This window comes from Haliotis rubra, unplaced genomic scaffold (genome assembly GCF_003918875.1).
Source record: "Haliotis rubra isolate DU_JTF1 unplaced genomic scaffold, ASM391887v1 Scf1094, whole genome shotgun sequence".
Classification (NCBI taxonomy): Eukaryota; Metazoa; Mollusca; class Gastropoda; order Lepetellida; family Haliotidae; genus Haliotis; species Haliotis rubra.
This window is the reverse complement of record NW_025764997.1, coordinates 265768-282423: the sequence shown is the minus strand read 5'-3', so window position 1 is coordinate 282423 and position 16656 is coordinate 265768. Positions and strand designations below refer to the sequence as shown.

At 40.6% G+C, this 16656-nt stretch overlaps 1 protein-coding gene across 1 annotated transcript; it reads right to left on the bottom strand.

Annotated features, from left to right (window-relative positions):
• Positions 1-1224: 1224 nt before the first annotated feature.
• Positions 1225-15806, bottom strand: LOC124283666 (monocarboxylate transporter 12-like). Its single transcript, XM_046719661.1, has 8 exons — positions 15798-15806; positions 14683-15340; positions 13804-14102; positions 4955-5153; positions 4341-4484; positions 2903-3865; positions 2563-2613; positions 1225-1729 (listed from the first exon to the last, which is right to left on the bottom strand). The coding sequence occupies exons 1-8, from the start codon at positions 15804-15806 to the stop codon at positions 1659-1661; spliced, it is 2394 nt and encodes a 797-aa protein (XP_046575617.1). The 3' UTR covers positions 1225-1658.
• Positions 15807-16656: the final 850 nt, after the last annotated feature.

The following is a 16656-nucleotide window of genomic DNA, read 5'->3' as shown; positions in this document are numbered from 1 at the left end:
CCTTACCGATTTAAAAATGATGATCTGTACGTACCCAGTTAATTTTCGGGGTCGCCGTTCTCGTTCCAACGTGGGAATCAACAGATAGCAATACATTCCCAAAACGACAGAAGGTTGACAGCGAGAATAATTGCCCGAATTGATCTTTTTATTCAAAATGCCATTACATCGTTCAAGCAAAACAGAATCTGTTTTCTCGGACATTCTATGGTGTTTGTCGTGTTTCTATTTTACTTTATATACAGAAATGGACAATTAGCATTCATCTTAACGCTTGATGTTACCAACAACAACTGCTCAAACAATTTCTGTTGTTTTGTTTGCTGTTTAACGCAGCACTTAGAGATATTCCAGCTATGTGATGGTGGTCTGTAATGATTAAGATAAACAGCGACATCAGCGCTGTTGGGATACGTTGACATAGAGATTTAGTTTGATAATAGGCTTAATATAAAGGAACAAAAGGAAATACGTACATATTATGCTTCAATATTACTTCGTGAAAACGTACACTGTTCCCTAAACCATTGAGTGTGGACCAGATAATCCAGTGATCAACAGCATGAACACAGATCTACACAGTTGGGTGGAATATGAACCCATGTATCAACCAGGTCAGCGAGCCCGAACACCCGATATCTAGCGTCGCCTTTTACGACAAGCATGGGCTGCTAAAGACACATTTTAACCAGGATCTCCACAGATACCTCACATAAAATGTGCAATGTATAGTCAAACCTCCAGTATCAATTTACATAAGTTTTTTTTATGCTGAACGTCAACACAACCTGCCATGACAAATGTCACAATATTCACAGCTGTGCATATCTATAAATAGAATACAAGTAGCAGTTCATATAGAAACCATTAGCGTATGCTCCGAGTTTAGGTCCAAAGCAAGGATTTCGACTTGAGAAATAGAGGATGGGTTCTTATTTTAATAATGTGAATACATGTCAGCTATGACCTGATTTAGAAATGGACTTCCGCAACTCATTCTAGTCGTAAGAAGTGAATAACGGGATAGGTTGTCGTAAGAAGCGAATAACGGGAAAGGTTGTGGTAAGAAGCGAATAACGGGAAAGGTTGTCGTAAGAAGCGAATAACGGGATTGGTTGTCAGGCTCGCTGACTTGGTTGATGCATGCTATCGTTTCCTAATCGCGTAGATCGATGCTCATGCTGTCGGTCACTGTATTGTCTGGTCCAGACTTGATTGTTTACATACCGTCGTCATAAAGCTGGAATATTGCTCTGTGCAATACAAACAGAACATGTTCAGTATATAATATGTCATTAAATCTACTCATTGATGCATATAAAGCCTAACCTAAACCTAATTGCAGCGTTCCATGGTAAATTATTGCAAGAGACAAGCCAAGTAGAAAAAATACAGATAATCACTGTCTTTTTTTAACACAAATTCCATCCATTTTCGCTGTAATAGGGGTACACTGTTTTCGGAGCAACATAATTTCCAGAAGCCCACGGTTTTTCAACTGCCCTCTTTCGTCGGGCAGTTATTGACGACCTAGGGCTTCTACTAATGATAATGCCCTGAAAAGCAGCGTTACCCCTATACAACTGAGCATTGTTTCACACTTTTCTTGATCTTCAGTCACAGAGTATGTTGTTTAAGTAGACACTTTGAAGGTTCTTTCAGAATTCTCTTCTCTTCCTACACACCGTTACTGCTGCTGTTGATATAGAACTCAACAGGAAACATATACCTGAAACACAATATACAGGTGAACATACATTTACAAAAATATTCACATTATACATCCTGTTTTGATTTTTGACTAGATGATACATGTGTTCAAACACAAGCCATAAACTCACTCACTCACTACTGCTGAGGTAGTGTTTTAACATGTGCGTCAGATGGCCATCCCAAGATGAACAAGTTACTTGGAGACCCTCAGCTGACACGCTATGACACTTGTATGGCAACAAATATGTCATTATGAATGAGATTTACTTATATATGGGGCGGTGGGGTAGCCTAATGTTTAAAGCATTGGCTCGTCACGCCGAAGACCCGGGTTCGAATCCCCACATGGACACAATGTGTGAAGCCCATTGCTGGTGTCCTCCGCCGTGATGTTGCTGGAATATTGCTAAAAGCGGCGTGAAACCAAACTCAGTCAGTCAGTCAGTTTTAGCATGTGTTTCATATGGCCATCCCAAGATGAACAAGTTACTAGAAGACCTTCAGCTGACACGCTATGACACTTGTATGGCAACACATACGTCTTTATGAATAAGATTTACTTATATATAATTTCTCCAGAGTTGTCCTTGACATACAAATGTATTTGCTTGACGCAGTCATGCATCAACCGTTGCTGTGACGGGTGATGACGTGATGCTTTACTCTTATTCTGTCCCTGTTGTCTTGCAACGGGTATGCCGGATGAAGCACACCGATGATACAGAGTATGTGGTTCATAAATCCCCAGAATAAAATATTGCTTAAATGTTACATCTACCAACTAAACATTTATGTTTTGTTATAATAACACGTAGGTACAAGTGCTTAAACAGGTTATTTGCAACTTACCTGCAAAAATGAACGTATAATCGTACAACCCCGAGCTTTCGTAAATGAAACCTGAAAGCAATTCATCACCTGATTACCATGTATCTGTGCATTTATTGTTATTAACATGACATTTCTGAAATGGATAACATTACTCCCTACAAGAATATAATGCACATTTGAAACCAAAAGAAAACATATTTGTACGACGTATGCAAGTTACCCTTTATAAATCAACTTCTGAAACAATGACTATTGCGTTTAAAATTTGTTCACGAACGATGACACTCAATTACACACATATATACGAAACAAGTATTTGTGTCAAATTCCTAAATGTGTTTGTCAATATAGAACTTACTCGCGATGACAGGTCCAAGAAGGTATCCAACTCCACATGAGAAGTATACCACTCCAAATCCAACAGCAACGGTCGCCAAACCCGCCAGCTCTATTGCGAAGGGACCCATTAAGGAATTCGTGCCATGACTGTAAACCCCGTAGAAGAAACTAAAACCAAGTTGCCAGCGGTAGGTATCCGACATCAGAGGAAACAGAACTGTAATCACCCCAGTAATGCCAAGGAAACCCACTTGGAGCACTGAAAATTCCATGCTGGAATCGGAGGCCCAAAGTCCTATAATAAACCTCGCAAAGACCCCGCCGGCACCCAGTGCACTTAACAGATTTGAAGCTGCTGTTGGAGAACTTCCCATCACCTCTGCATAATTTGGTAAGTGGAATATGCACGCAGCGTCACCTAATGACCAGAAAATGATGGTTGTGTTATACAGAAGGAACGATTTGTTAGAAAGACTTTTTAGAACACTACATGTTGATTTGTGGCAACACTGTTTTGAGATTTCCTTTTCAATTGAAATGCTGGAACAGATTGTTTTATGAAGAAAGGGAGTTTTTGTTAGCTGATCATCAGAATTTTCCAAGCGTTGTGACGACGCCACAGTTGTTCCGTTTTCAATGCCTGAGTGCAGACTTCTCGGACAGAAAGCATCTTCCACCAATGCATCAATCTTCTTGACCGATTCGTCTTGATTTTCTTGCTCAATTTCAATAGTTCTGATGGACAGTGGTGGTTTACGTATGAGGGATGCTGCAACGCACATGTGAAATGCAATAGCACCAATTATGAGTAGTGTCCCATGCAGTTTGTACTCGTCCAGTAGATGCCGTGCAAGGGGGCCAGCCACAAACAGACCCATACCTCCTCCTACCATGCACAATCCATAGGCAGCGGGTCTCTTCTTCTCAAAGTATTGTCCAGGGATGACGCCGACGACATTGGCACCGAGACACAATCCAAACCCTGTTGAGGAGAAACCAGCAGTAAGCCACGGGACATATAACCGACATTACTTCACGAGAGAACGATACCTTGAATAATGAACATTGTGTGTGAACTGTGAATTGTATTTCAGTAATATCACAGAGTACTAGCTTAATGTTGATTCTGACAATCTTTGTCCTCGATATGAAGGGTAGATTGAAAACATGAGTGAGTGAGTTTAGTTTTACGTCGCTGTTAACAATATTGCAGCAATGTCACGTCTGGGGACATCAGAAATGGGCTTTTCACAATGTGTCCCATGTGGGGAGTAGAAGACTTCGACGGCGTCCCGTTTGTCAGACGGTTCCGAGGCTCGTATTTTCGAAGTATTGAACACATGAGGGGTTATTATTGCTCTCCTTCATTTGTAGTTCGGATCTGTGTAAATCAGTGAAGGGAAGTTGAATGTTCGACGGGTTATTGAGAGAGTGACTTTACTTGATAGTTTTCTTACCCGCCATCATTCCATACGTGAAGATCAGCCCTACGATTGTTTGACAAAACGATGCAATGGTCATCCCCAGGAGTGCAAGCGTTCCTCCGGCGAACGCCGTCAGTTTAGACCCAATTCGGTGTTGAACCATACCAGCTAATGGTCCTGAAGAGAATGAGTGAGTGTTTTGGAGATCATGCCCCACAATGGTAAGCTCGTGACATGTGTTCTCCGCAGCTGTGAAAGTATTTCAGCAAAACCGTGGCGTGTCTCCTTGATATGACCAAGGCCATGAACACTACTCAAAAGTCTGTGTCTCCAACACAGAAGGATGTCCTTAAATTCAAACTGACACGCCGGGACTTATAACTGAAATACTGTTATGCAAACTAATTACAAACATAGCGTTGATCATCTTACTAAACAGACCCCGATGGACGTAAAAGGTGAAGTTTATGTGAATAAATCAGGTTTTGGCGAAAAGGGTAAGCATAAGCATATCACCGTCCGGTTTTCGCACATGTATAGAATGTATGATTTGTGTACCAGATATAACCTCACTCATTCACTATTCAGCAAATAGTTTTATATAAGAGGAACTGGTGAAATTAACTAGCACAAGCTGTTTCTCCCACCGAGTAATGTGTAAGATCCAATTAGAGTTGAACCTATCCATGATGTTTTCGTGATGTCATTCTCCACCTCTTGCATGATGGCGATGTTGATGACTCCTGATGAAAAGGCAACAAGTCCTGCTAGAAGCTGAATAGAGACAGCTGCTGCCAGAGCTACCCAGGCGTACCCTTGGTCCACGTCCTTCCGAGTCATCATCAGCTGTAGAACATATAATATTTTCTTTAAAAAACGGAACTGATGGACAGTTGTAGCATGTTCCCAGTTTTTTACGTAACGGACAATCCAGTGATCAGCAGCATGGACATCGATCTACGCAATTGTGTCAACCAAGTCAGCGAGCCTTACCACCCGATCCCGTTAGTCGCCTCTTACTGAAGAGATACTGAAAATAAATTCTAACCCGAACCTTCATGGGTATTATGCAGCAGAGAATCAAGCAGAGTGGTAAAAGCAGAATCAATTGTACAACTGTGACAATACCATGTTGTTGTTATCATTTTTTTCACGCCTGATCTGCACAGATTATAGTACAGTTTTCTCCCGTCCGGGATTCGAACCCAAGCTCTCAGAGTGATACACCTAATCGTCAGTATATAAAGGCAGTGATCTATTAGCGATAGACAAAGTGAACACCCAAATATATCATTATGCTGCATTCAATGATATTGTCTACTGATTCCTCAATGTGTCACAAAGAATAACTTGCCGACATTACATCCCACCGATCTATCTTTGCTATTTAAAACTGAGACAAAAATAATATCTGATGCTATTTTCAGTTTTACCGGTACCATCCATGGCGTATTCCTCTCTGGGCGAACAGTTGTCTTCCAACGACATGTGTTTGGTAAACTATCACATCAATAGCAGGACGCGCTCAACATTTTGCCAACAGCTGGTATCATCACAATTTGACATTAATTAAATGAACACATGCTTCCGATGTTCCGAACAGCTCAATAGACCCCATCTTGAGCATTTTGTAGACAGTTATAGTCATTATAACTTAGCTATCATTTTCCGCATATATTGGTTATATATTCGACTGATATACTTATTCTAATTGTTGTTATCACACACAGCAATGGGGCCTGAAGGACTTGCTGATGCTGGCGACAGACGAGAATGCCTCCTAAATATCGACTTACATCTGTAACTAAACTGACTCGCCACAACAGTTTAGTTTTAAAGGGAACTTTCAGCAATAATCCAGCCATATGGCGGCTCTCAGTAAATAATTGAGTCTGGACCAGACAAGCAATAATCAGCCCAGTACCATCGACAACATGAGCATCGATCTACGCAATTAGGATTCGATGACATGTGTCAACCAAGTAAGTGAGCCTGACCACCCGATCCAGTTAGTCGCCTCTTACGACTGAAGATCAATTCTGACCATGGGTTACGTGCAGTGCAACACACTGACCGTGTTGCGGCTCAACAATCCATTAATTCAGTATCACACACAGACATATTCTCATAAGAGACAGCTGTCAGTTACCAAATCCAATTATGTAATACTAAACTGGGCCCTGTTTCACAAAGCTATCTTAGTGCTACGGCTGTTGTAACTCTATGGTAAAGTATAGGATATACGCTAGCCGTAGATACGCTAGTCGTAGTCCTATGATCCCTCTGTGAAATGCGGCCCTGTATGACTGTTCAGGAAGGGACCTGTGAATGTACGTCTTCTCACAACAAACATGGCAATCGTGGTCAGGAAACAAGACACAGATGTTCACAGGAACACGCACAGACGCAAAACACGGTCCTACATAGCAATTATTATAGATCATGCATGCATATTGTCATACTTACACTTGCTCAGTCGTGCACAGTGCGACCCACTTCCCTAACCCAGTGCCACAAAACAGCTAAAGTCCTGTGGACGAAACAGTACGTTGTTTCTAAATAAAGCTCTTCACATGTGGCTGACACATTGAGGCTTTTCACGCGAGCAGTGGGGTCTGGTAGCTCTACAAAGGAGCTAAACACACTCATAACGGCGCATTTTCCTCTTGCTTCTTTTGTGTCAAATCATCATCTCCTAAGCTGCATACCAAGGTGTTCATCTCACAAGTGCAAGGAAGGGACATGACACGTATTCCAAACATGTATAATTATATTCAATGAAAGGAATTCGGTTAATGAAATGAAGCGTATTTATTACGACAGGTGGGGTTAATGAACATATATTATTTTCTATACAGATATAGTTTGATAAAAGGGGACATACGTACATACATGTATTATGATGTAATATGAATTCGTGAAAACCTGTTCCCTTAACCTGTATGAGGACGGTTCCTGGTCAGTAAGATACAGGAGTTACTACATTGTATCATGTTAAAGTAGTTACACCACTGCTGGATGTTTCCATACTGATTGTAATCTCTGAACATAAGTTGGCTTGTTGTTGGTCTGTTTAACGCCGCACGTTTGTCTTGACCAGACAATCCAGCGATCAACAGCATGAACATCAATCTACGCAATTGGGGTACGATGACATGTGTCACAACCCGATCCCTTTTATCACCTCTTACGACAAGCATGGATTACTGAAGACTAATTCTAATCCGGATCATTACACGTCTCAGAACCTTAGTAAAGCCTCTCCTCTGTGAATTCAGGACACATGGCCTTAGCCAGGGTATAATAGAAGACACCAAATCGTTAATGGACAATGCAGACCCAGGGCAGGTACAATTTGGTTTTATCTCTCACATAAAATAGTTGTCTGAACCCCTTAAACCCAGGTCTTGTTTTTATGTCATGCAATAAATGCTTTCATTGCTTGAAGTCCAAATATTTTCTGAGTCATTTCAACTCATGGCGTACGTGCATTGTTTTACTAAGAAGGACATAGACGACGGTGGGTGCAGACGAGAATAAAATACTGTTATACTAGTGACAATGTGAACAACAAAATGTATCATGTGAATACAACGCATCTTTTATTCTTGTCTTGGCTTCAATCCTGCTAGAATTCAGAACCAAGAAAAGATTATGAAATCATTTTAACATTTGGGGACGTTGGTTGTGAGCGTGATGTAAACATGGAATTTGTGGCTTTGCGGTGCCCACTTCGCTTTTCATTTCTCTAAAATACGTAATTAGAGATATTACAGAAAGTGAGATTACAGATAATGAATCACAGGGTAATTTGGGTCGTCATGTAATTATCAACTACTCTGTCACCTTCTCTTTGTTGGGCAACCGCTATACTGGTGATGGTGGACCGACTGTGGCTCGGTGCTGCACCAATGAGCAGATATAACGTTGACCCGATGACGACAGCGGGCCCTGTCCACTGACTTTGAAAGACTTGACAGCTTGCTACAATTAAGCCGAAAACCTCAAGTGGACAACTACCACATGAACCTGTATCCTTTCGAATACCTTCAATCCAATTGCTTATATCCCAGTTGTTCCGTATGGGTTAATGTTCCAAGTGCTTGTGATGGCGGATTGCTGACTGAGAATCCTTCTCGGCTGGGGACTACAATTAAGATTTAACTTCTACCTTCCCCTTAAAGATACAAAGTGCATTTTGGAAAGATATTAAGACAAGTATTTTTTTTAGGAAATGACATTTTATCTTTGGTTAGAGTTGCACAGAGTAACCCTTTTCCTTTCAATCAAATTTGACTCATCTCGAAGTTACTGATAAGACTTCAATTGCCGAAACGAAGTGATGGTGGCGAATGGAACATTTGAAGATATCATATAATGGATTATGGAAGACGCGTTGCGATTGTGTGGAAGTACATACCTGTACTAAGGGACTGGCAATAGATACTGGCTAACCAACCCTGTGCCGCAGCTATTAGAGGCGAGAAGGAAGCTGTATTCGTCACATGTTTACCCCAGCTTATGCGGTGGCCTGATGGTGACGGATAGCGTTCAGCATGGGATAAAAAATGATAATTAGTATGCATACCGTCGAACTTTGTTTTGATTAAGGGATGGAATGCGAAGTAACAGTACGAGCACATATACAATGTGCAGCCTGAACTAGAAATAAGGGGCCCGTGAGTGAGTGAGTGAGTTTAGTTTTACGCCGCACTCAGCAATATTCCAGCTATATGGCGGCGGTCTGTAAATAATCGAGTCTGGACCAGACAATCCAGTGATCAACAGCATGAGCATCGATCTGCGCAATTGGGAACCGATGACCTGTGTCGACCAAGTCATCGAGCCTGACCACCCGATCCCGTTAGTCGCCTCTTTCGACAAGATAGTCGCCTTTTTATGGCAAGCACATGGGTTGCTGAAGACCTATTCTACCCCGGATCTTCACGGGTCAAGGGGCCCGTGAGATTGATGCATCTGTTTTACATAAGATATATGCACGAAGATTCAAAGTGACAAGAACTTCTCCACTCGAATGTCTTCAAGTCACAAAAAGCTTAATGCCTTTTAATAGGAGGCAACACTCCATCAACTAGAGTATTTTGTTATCACATTTCACAGCCTGATTTACAATCGTGCAAGCTCTTTCAACGAGTGAGTGAGTGAGTTTGGTTTTACGCCGCTTTTAGCAATAGTCCAGCAATATCACGGCGGGGGACACCAGAAATGAGCTTCACACATTGTACCCATGTGGGGAATCGAACCCGAGTCTTCGGCGTGACGAGCAAACGCTTTAACCATCAGGCTACCCCACCGTCCCTCTTTCAACGAAGACTTCAAGGAACGTTGAAGGACAAAAGTGATCACGGGTATAACATTCATGACCTTGGTACGATTTTGTATGAAGTGTGGAGGGTTTGCAGGTACACAACTCACGTGCCTTTGCATGTATTTGCCAGGTGTGCCAGCACTTGGGGAGGATAAGCGTGCCCATCGTTAAGTCATCGTATAATTACCGACTGTGATTCATACTTGCATAATTATGATTTAGTCGTGACCGTACAATGAAATGAGAGATTTCTTATGGTCGTTGAAATAGATGTTTCTCGCTTTACTTGTACCGGTAATGAAATGGGTTCCTTGGTTTGTCAGACTGATAAATAAGGAAAGGTAGAATTGATTACCCAAGAGGAAAACTAATCCTTGAGCGGGTCCTTGGTCAGGCGGTGACTGCTGATAAGAGTACAGATCCAGGGAATATGGTATTCAAACCAACGAACGTACATTTCATGAACCATTGTTTGCTTGTAAATTTAAAAACAGTAAACACAGGATTGTGATTGATTAATTAAAGTCATTCAGAGGTATATAATCACGTTATACAGGTCTCTGATTTTCCGTGCGCAATCATACATGGTTTACGGTAATGCACTATTTTTGTCTGCCCACCAACATGGCGGACACCAAACAATCTACCGATGCATCGATACATTACTGCGATTTTGCTGTCGGAAATTACACATATGTCTTTAAAGATGGATTTAGCGATGATGGACTCGACTCACTACTTGCGTAAGTCACAGCAATAGGTATTTATACATACAAAAGTACTTCGAAAGCATGGAAACAAATATTGAGTCGAACAAGATCAAAACATCGTCTGCTTTCCGAATAGAAATTCCGCAAAAACAAATATGTTTACGTTGATTCTATGTTATGTCAGAATAGATCCAGCAATAGACTGCTAAATAATTTCCGTATCAAATTTATTATCAGCTTTCGTCAACGATATCGCCACTGATCTTGATTCGGCAACGGAGGATGCATTAACATCGAACGTCGAAGAAATTTTAATGCCTTCCGTCCGTATAAATAAACAGTTGGGTTATCAATTCAAACAAATGATAGTTTGAAATTCGTACTGTTTCAAATTTAGCGGTAGTAAAACACAATTACAGAATCTGCAAACCGTTCTGTTTAGCCTAACATATTTTTTTTCTAAAAGTATAATATCGTTGAAAAAGTATATATCTCTATATAGAGAATCTCACCCAAGTGTCTACATGCGTTATTACTGAATCTGGAGTTTGTTAGCCATTGACGGTTTGCCACCAATCACCCCGTTTCGGGCAATGCCACTTGAGACTCGTAACCAAAGAAAGAGCTCCACCTGAAATTGTTCATAAAATTGTCATGCTAGAATGGAGATAAACCTACTGTGTGGGAAAATCAGAGGTATATAACGAAATGATAATAGCTCTAAATTGTTCATTTAAAACCTCACGCGAAATTATAATAGCTCTAAATTGTTCATTTAAAGCTATTATAATCTCGTTATATACCTCTGATTTTCTCACACAGTAGGTTTATCTCCTAATTACATTACTGCAAAAAAGCAAAACATCAAAACAACGATCGTTATGAAAATATATCAGAAAACGATGCAGCTTTGATCTTACCTGTTTCCTAGATTACTATGGCATACAAATGCAACGCTACGTCTAAAGTCATTTGTTGACATGACCTCGTTGTGCAAGATAGAGGTCCCTAACCTATTGTGCCTCTCAAACAGGTGACGTCATCAGTGTTGTGTTGTCATCCACGTTTGGCCATGATACAGAACGATTAAGGTGAAGAAGGTCACAAAGACTTCAAACGCTGTACCTGTTTGGGACTCGCACCATGCTCTTCGTTTATATATAAACATTTCTGTCCCGTGTTGGTGAATGGGAGGTTTCCAACAGAAAATATTTTTGTTTCTTTGTTTCTTAAAGCAGTAATTAGGAATAATTAATATATGTGACAACGGTATGTAACTAGTTGAGTCTGAACACACAATCTATTGATTGACACCATGAGCAACGGTCTACTCATTTGGGATACGATGGAATACAACAACACTCAGTGAGTCTGACCACCAAAACCCGTCAGTCGCCTCCAAGATATATGCGTTAAGCACCTGTCTCGTGGGTGACAGAACCCTTGGCTCGGGTAGGAGTGAGTTTAGTCAACTGTAGAGCGGATCTTCATGGGTGGGCTCGGGTAGGTAGCATAGAGGGAACATATACCCCTCTCATGGAACATGCGAACGTTATCTTATCACAATTTGGGCAACAATTACTTGGGTGACCACTGTAATAACAAATGACATTAGTTTTCAGATGAACTGAGTATAGATCAGAGTATATGGTGGCATGGTGGGCGAGCTGGCTAGGGCGCCAGGGGCTACTGATCCAGCGAGCTTGAGGTGACGGGATCGAGCCCACCTTTGATCGGGCGTAAAAACATTGGCGTCAACTTTGAGTGCTGACTTTCGTTGTTGTCACAACCCCTAGTGTACAGTACAGAAACCTGTGCACTTAAAGAACTCACGAATCCGTTGGTATATGACCAGATGATTGCCACATGAATATGTGCAAACACATAGTTGCGGGTACAGCCACGTGCAGTAAACGTGGACAAAGTACTGTTACTATGTGTCGCAGTCCACCTAGCTGTAAATAGAACAGAACAGAATTTTATTTCAGTAACAGGCCTCCGGCCCAAAATACATGTACATAAATTGATGATAAGTAGAGCACATATATATTTCATTTAGATTTGTGTTTCTTGTCAACAAAATATAAAAATAGACATCCATCCTTGATAATATTAACATTTTTACTCTGTAATATTGATATAAAATTAATAATTGATGGACATTTACTAAAATATTTTGATATGTACTTATTTCTGATATGAGAATATGCATCACAGATATAAAACACATGCCATTCATCTTCAACAACAAAGATACCATTTAATTTACAAAACAGGCAATGCCTCTCATTATATACAACATCAGTGTATCTTCCCGGTTCAACTGCTAGTTTAAAATTACAGCACCGAAATCGGGCATATATAGTTTTTAAATATTGAGGGATATCATTATTTATCAAGTAGCTCTCAACATTTAACAAAGATTTGAATTGCTTATAGTAAAGACATTTACGGTTACTGTCCAAAGATGAATGCCAAGATTGAAATAAATTATCACGTAGTCTCTGTTTAAATGATTCCATAAATATTTTGTGATCACCAATTTCCTGACTTATCCAAACAAATCCAAAGCCAAATTGAAAAAGAATATTTTTAATTCTAATTGCCCATGAGTTTCGTCCTACCCGGTCTAAAGATAATGGCATAAAATAACATTGTTTTGGTAATCTATAGTCAGGCATGTTTAGAAGTCTGCACCAGTATTTCACTGAATTGGTTGTATAAGTAAACTGTAAAGGCACTCTTCCACATTCACCCAAGACCATATTGTTACAGGTGGATTTAATAATAATAATAATAATGGCACTTATATTGCGCTATATCCACGCCATGAAGGTATGCTCAAAGCGCATTGCCTCAAACGATGGAAACAGAGGCAGTTGAGTTCTCCACAATGGTATGAATTATGTATCTTTTACGTATAGTGCTTGAAAAGGTAGGATTTAAGACTGGATTTAAAAGTTTCAAGAGATGGAATCAACTTCAGTGATTCGGGCAGAGAGTTCCACAGAGTAGCGGCTGAGACAGAAAAGGATCTGGAGCCGAAAGTTTTAAGTTTGGTTACAGGCACCCGAAGGAGCTGTTGTTGACTAGAGCGTAGAGTTCTTGAAGGGACATATGAGACAGTCAGATCACTCAGATAGGCAGGTCCAGTACCATGGACAGCTTGGTAAGTGAGTGAGAGAATTTTGAAAATGATTCGCTCAGGAATGCGAAGCCAGTGAAGCGAGTTTAGCACTGGTGTGATGTGTGCCTTTATGTTCGTCCGAGTGACCAATCTGGCAGCATAGTTTTGGATGTGCTGCAGACGTCTGATTTGTTGTTTGGTGATTCCATGGAGCAAACTGTTGCAATAGTCTAATCGAGAGAATATCAGAGATCTCACGAGGGAGGCAGCTGCATCTCTCGTCAGCAAATGTATGATGGCACTGATGTTTCTCAGGTGGTAATGACTGACCTTGCAGCAGTGGCTCACGTGATCTTCCACGGACAGCGAGGAGTCAAGGTACACACCAAGGTTCTTGACAGATGACTTGAAGGTGATGTCAGCTGACCCGATAGACAGATGATCCAAAGTACATTTCCGTAACCTGGATGGAGGTCCAAACAAAATCACCTCCGTTTTGTCTGAATTGAGTTTCAGCTTGTTCTTTTCCATCCATGTACTGACATCAGCAATGCACTGTTGCATTGCATGTTTTGCTTCAGATTCACTGATGGGTGTTGGCTTAAAGCTGTTCTGTACTTGCGAGTCATCTGCATAGAAGTGATGAGTTATATGATGTTCTTCAATACACTGACCTAGAGGTGTTGTATAAAGGGTAAAAAGTATTGGCCCTAACACTGATCCTTGTGGTACTCCACAGAATAATCTGGCTGGAGCTGACATCTCATCACCAATTAGGACTGTCTGTGACCTGTTTGTGAAGTACTCAAACCACTGAAGCGGTATCCCTGTGATGCCGAAGGTATTTTCGAGACGATGCAATATTATGCTATGATCTATGGTATCAAAGGCGGATGACAAGTCTAGCAATACCAGCATAGCAATATCCTCTGTCAACAGACATGTGCACACTGTTCATCCACACAGTTTAATGCTGTTTCCGTAATTGTTGGCCTGTCTATAAGCTGACTGATACTTGTGAAGTAGATCATTTGAGGTCAGGTGGTACAGCAACTGTCTCTTAACTATTTTCTCTAAGTTTTGGATATGAACGATAGGTTGGAGACTGGCCTATAGTTCTTGAGTAGCTGCGATCTAAATTTGGCTTCTTCAGAAGGGGTTTGACAATGGCTTTTTAAAAATAATCCGGCACAACACCCGTGGATATACTGACATTGATTATATCTGTGATGGTGGGTAGGACAACGTCCAGGATCTTCAACATGAACTTGGTGGGTAGAGGATCTAGGCTGCACGATGTTGGTATGGCCTCGAGGATGGTTTTACGGACTTCATTTTCTGTTACAACCCGGAATGAACTAAACTTGGTGCCCGTGTATTGAGGAGATGGTTCGTTGTCCATATCAGAATCAAACTGTTGGCAGATGTTGCTGATCTTGTCCAGAAAGTAGCTGTAAAATTCTAATGCTAGGTGAGCATCTGCACCATGAGGAAGTGCTGCAGTTGACTGTTTTCCGAGTAAACCGTGTAGGATAGAGAACATCTTCTGTGGATTATTAGAACTGCCTGTGAGTTCAGCATTGATATATTCAGCTTTGGCTGTACGAATGAGATTGTTCACAGAGTGCCTGCAAGCATTGAAGATCTGTCTGTGAATCTCCAGCTGCGACTTCCTCCACTGCCGTTCTGCAGCTCTCCGAGTACTTTTGGCTTCTCTGATCTCTGCCGTGTGCCATGGAGATGTTGTTCTTGGTCTACGAACTCTGGTCCTGACAGGAGCATGTTTATCAACTATAGCCGCCAGTTTTGTGTTGAACTCGCTGACAAGGTTGTTTACATCATCCGGAGAGGACGTGTCTTCAGCACTCTCAAGAAAATCATTTGAAAAAGAGTTAATGTCTACAGGTTTAAAGTTTCGGATTTCCCAAGTTTCAAGACATATTTACAGAATTTAATATGGACAGATTCAATGGTATTACAGTAGGATGTGCCCCAGATTTCAGACCCATAACAGAGAATGGGTGATATCATACAATCAAAGATTTTAAATAAATCTGTACAATTAATGCTGCCAAGTTTCCTTTGGAAATTTTTAACAGAGAATATTGCCTTACTAGCTTGTGATGCAAGGCAAGATGTAGCTTTACTCCAGGATAATTTAGGAGTGAACATAATTCCAAGGTACTTGTAAAAGGATACAGTTTCAATAACATTGCCATTATAAAACCAATTTTCATATGAGCGCAAGGGACCACCATTTCTAAAAACAATAATCTTAGTTTTCTTTAGATTCACGCTCATGCCAGTTTGCTCACAACATTTACCAAGTACATTGATCTTTTTTTGCAGCTTTGCACAGGTGTCAGCTATTGCTGACACATCATCAGCAAACATAAGAGAGCAGAGATTGCTAATAGAAGAAGAAACTGTAATACCTTGACCTCCTTCCAACTCCATAAGACTGCATAGCTTATTTATGAAGATAATAAAAATCTGAGGGCTCAAAACACAGCCTTGGCGAGTACCGATTTTTTACAATAAAAACTATTTGATACACCCTTAGATGTCCTGACTGAAGCTGATAAAGAACTATACATAGAAGTTAACAGCATAAGAAATTTACCTCGTATACCAGCTTCATAAAGTGACTTTAGAAGAACATCATGCCTTAGAGTATCAAAAAGCCTTGGCAAAATCTACAAAGAGACAATAAAAATCTACCCCTTTTTGCTAATATATTTTTGAATTAACGACTGCAATGAAAAAATTTTGGTCAATTGTTGAATAATCAGCCCTGAAACCAGACTGTGATTCACTGATAATATCATGAACTTCACACCATCGCTGGAGGCGGCGATTAAGAATTGACATAAACACTTTACAAGTAGAATCTATGAGAGAAATTCCTCTGTAATTATTAGTATCATCTCTACAACCAGACTTATGAACAGGACAAATAATGCTTTTACCCCAACAAGATGGAAATTTACCACTATCAAGAATATGATTAAAAAGCTGAGTAAGATATGGTACAATGAGATGACTAGAAGCCTTTAAGAATTCAGCAGCAACACCATCTGGCCCTGGAGATTTATTATTAGCAGAATTAACTATCTGACGTGAAACTTCCTGTTGAGTAATAGGATCATCAAGCCCTTCTGATCTCTGAGTTGACAAATAAAC

What these genes read in the sequence shown, in the direction of transcription:
- LOC124283666 (XM_046719661.1), bottom strand. An exon ending in CACGTATGGAATGATGGCGG is followed by an intron (nt 3,866 to 4,340) that starts GTAAGAAAACTA and finishes TCTCCTCAACAG; the next exon opens with GGTTTGGATTGTGTCTCGGT. An exon ending in TCTTGGACCTGTCATCGCGA is followed by an intron (nt 2,614 to 2,902) that starts GTAAGTTCTATA and finishes AATTGCTTTCAG; the next exon opens with GTTTCATTTACGAAAGCTCG.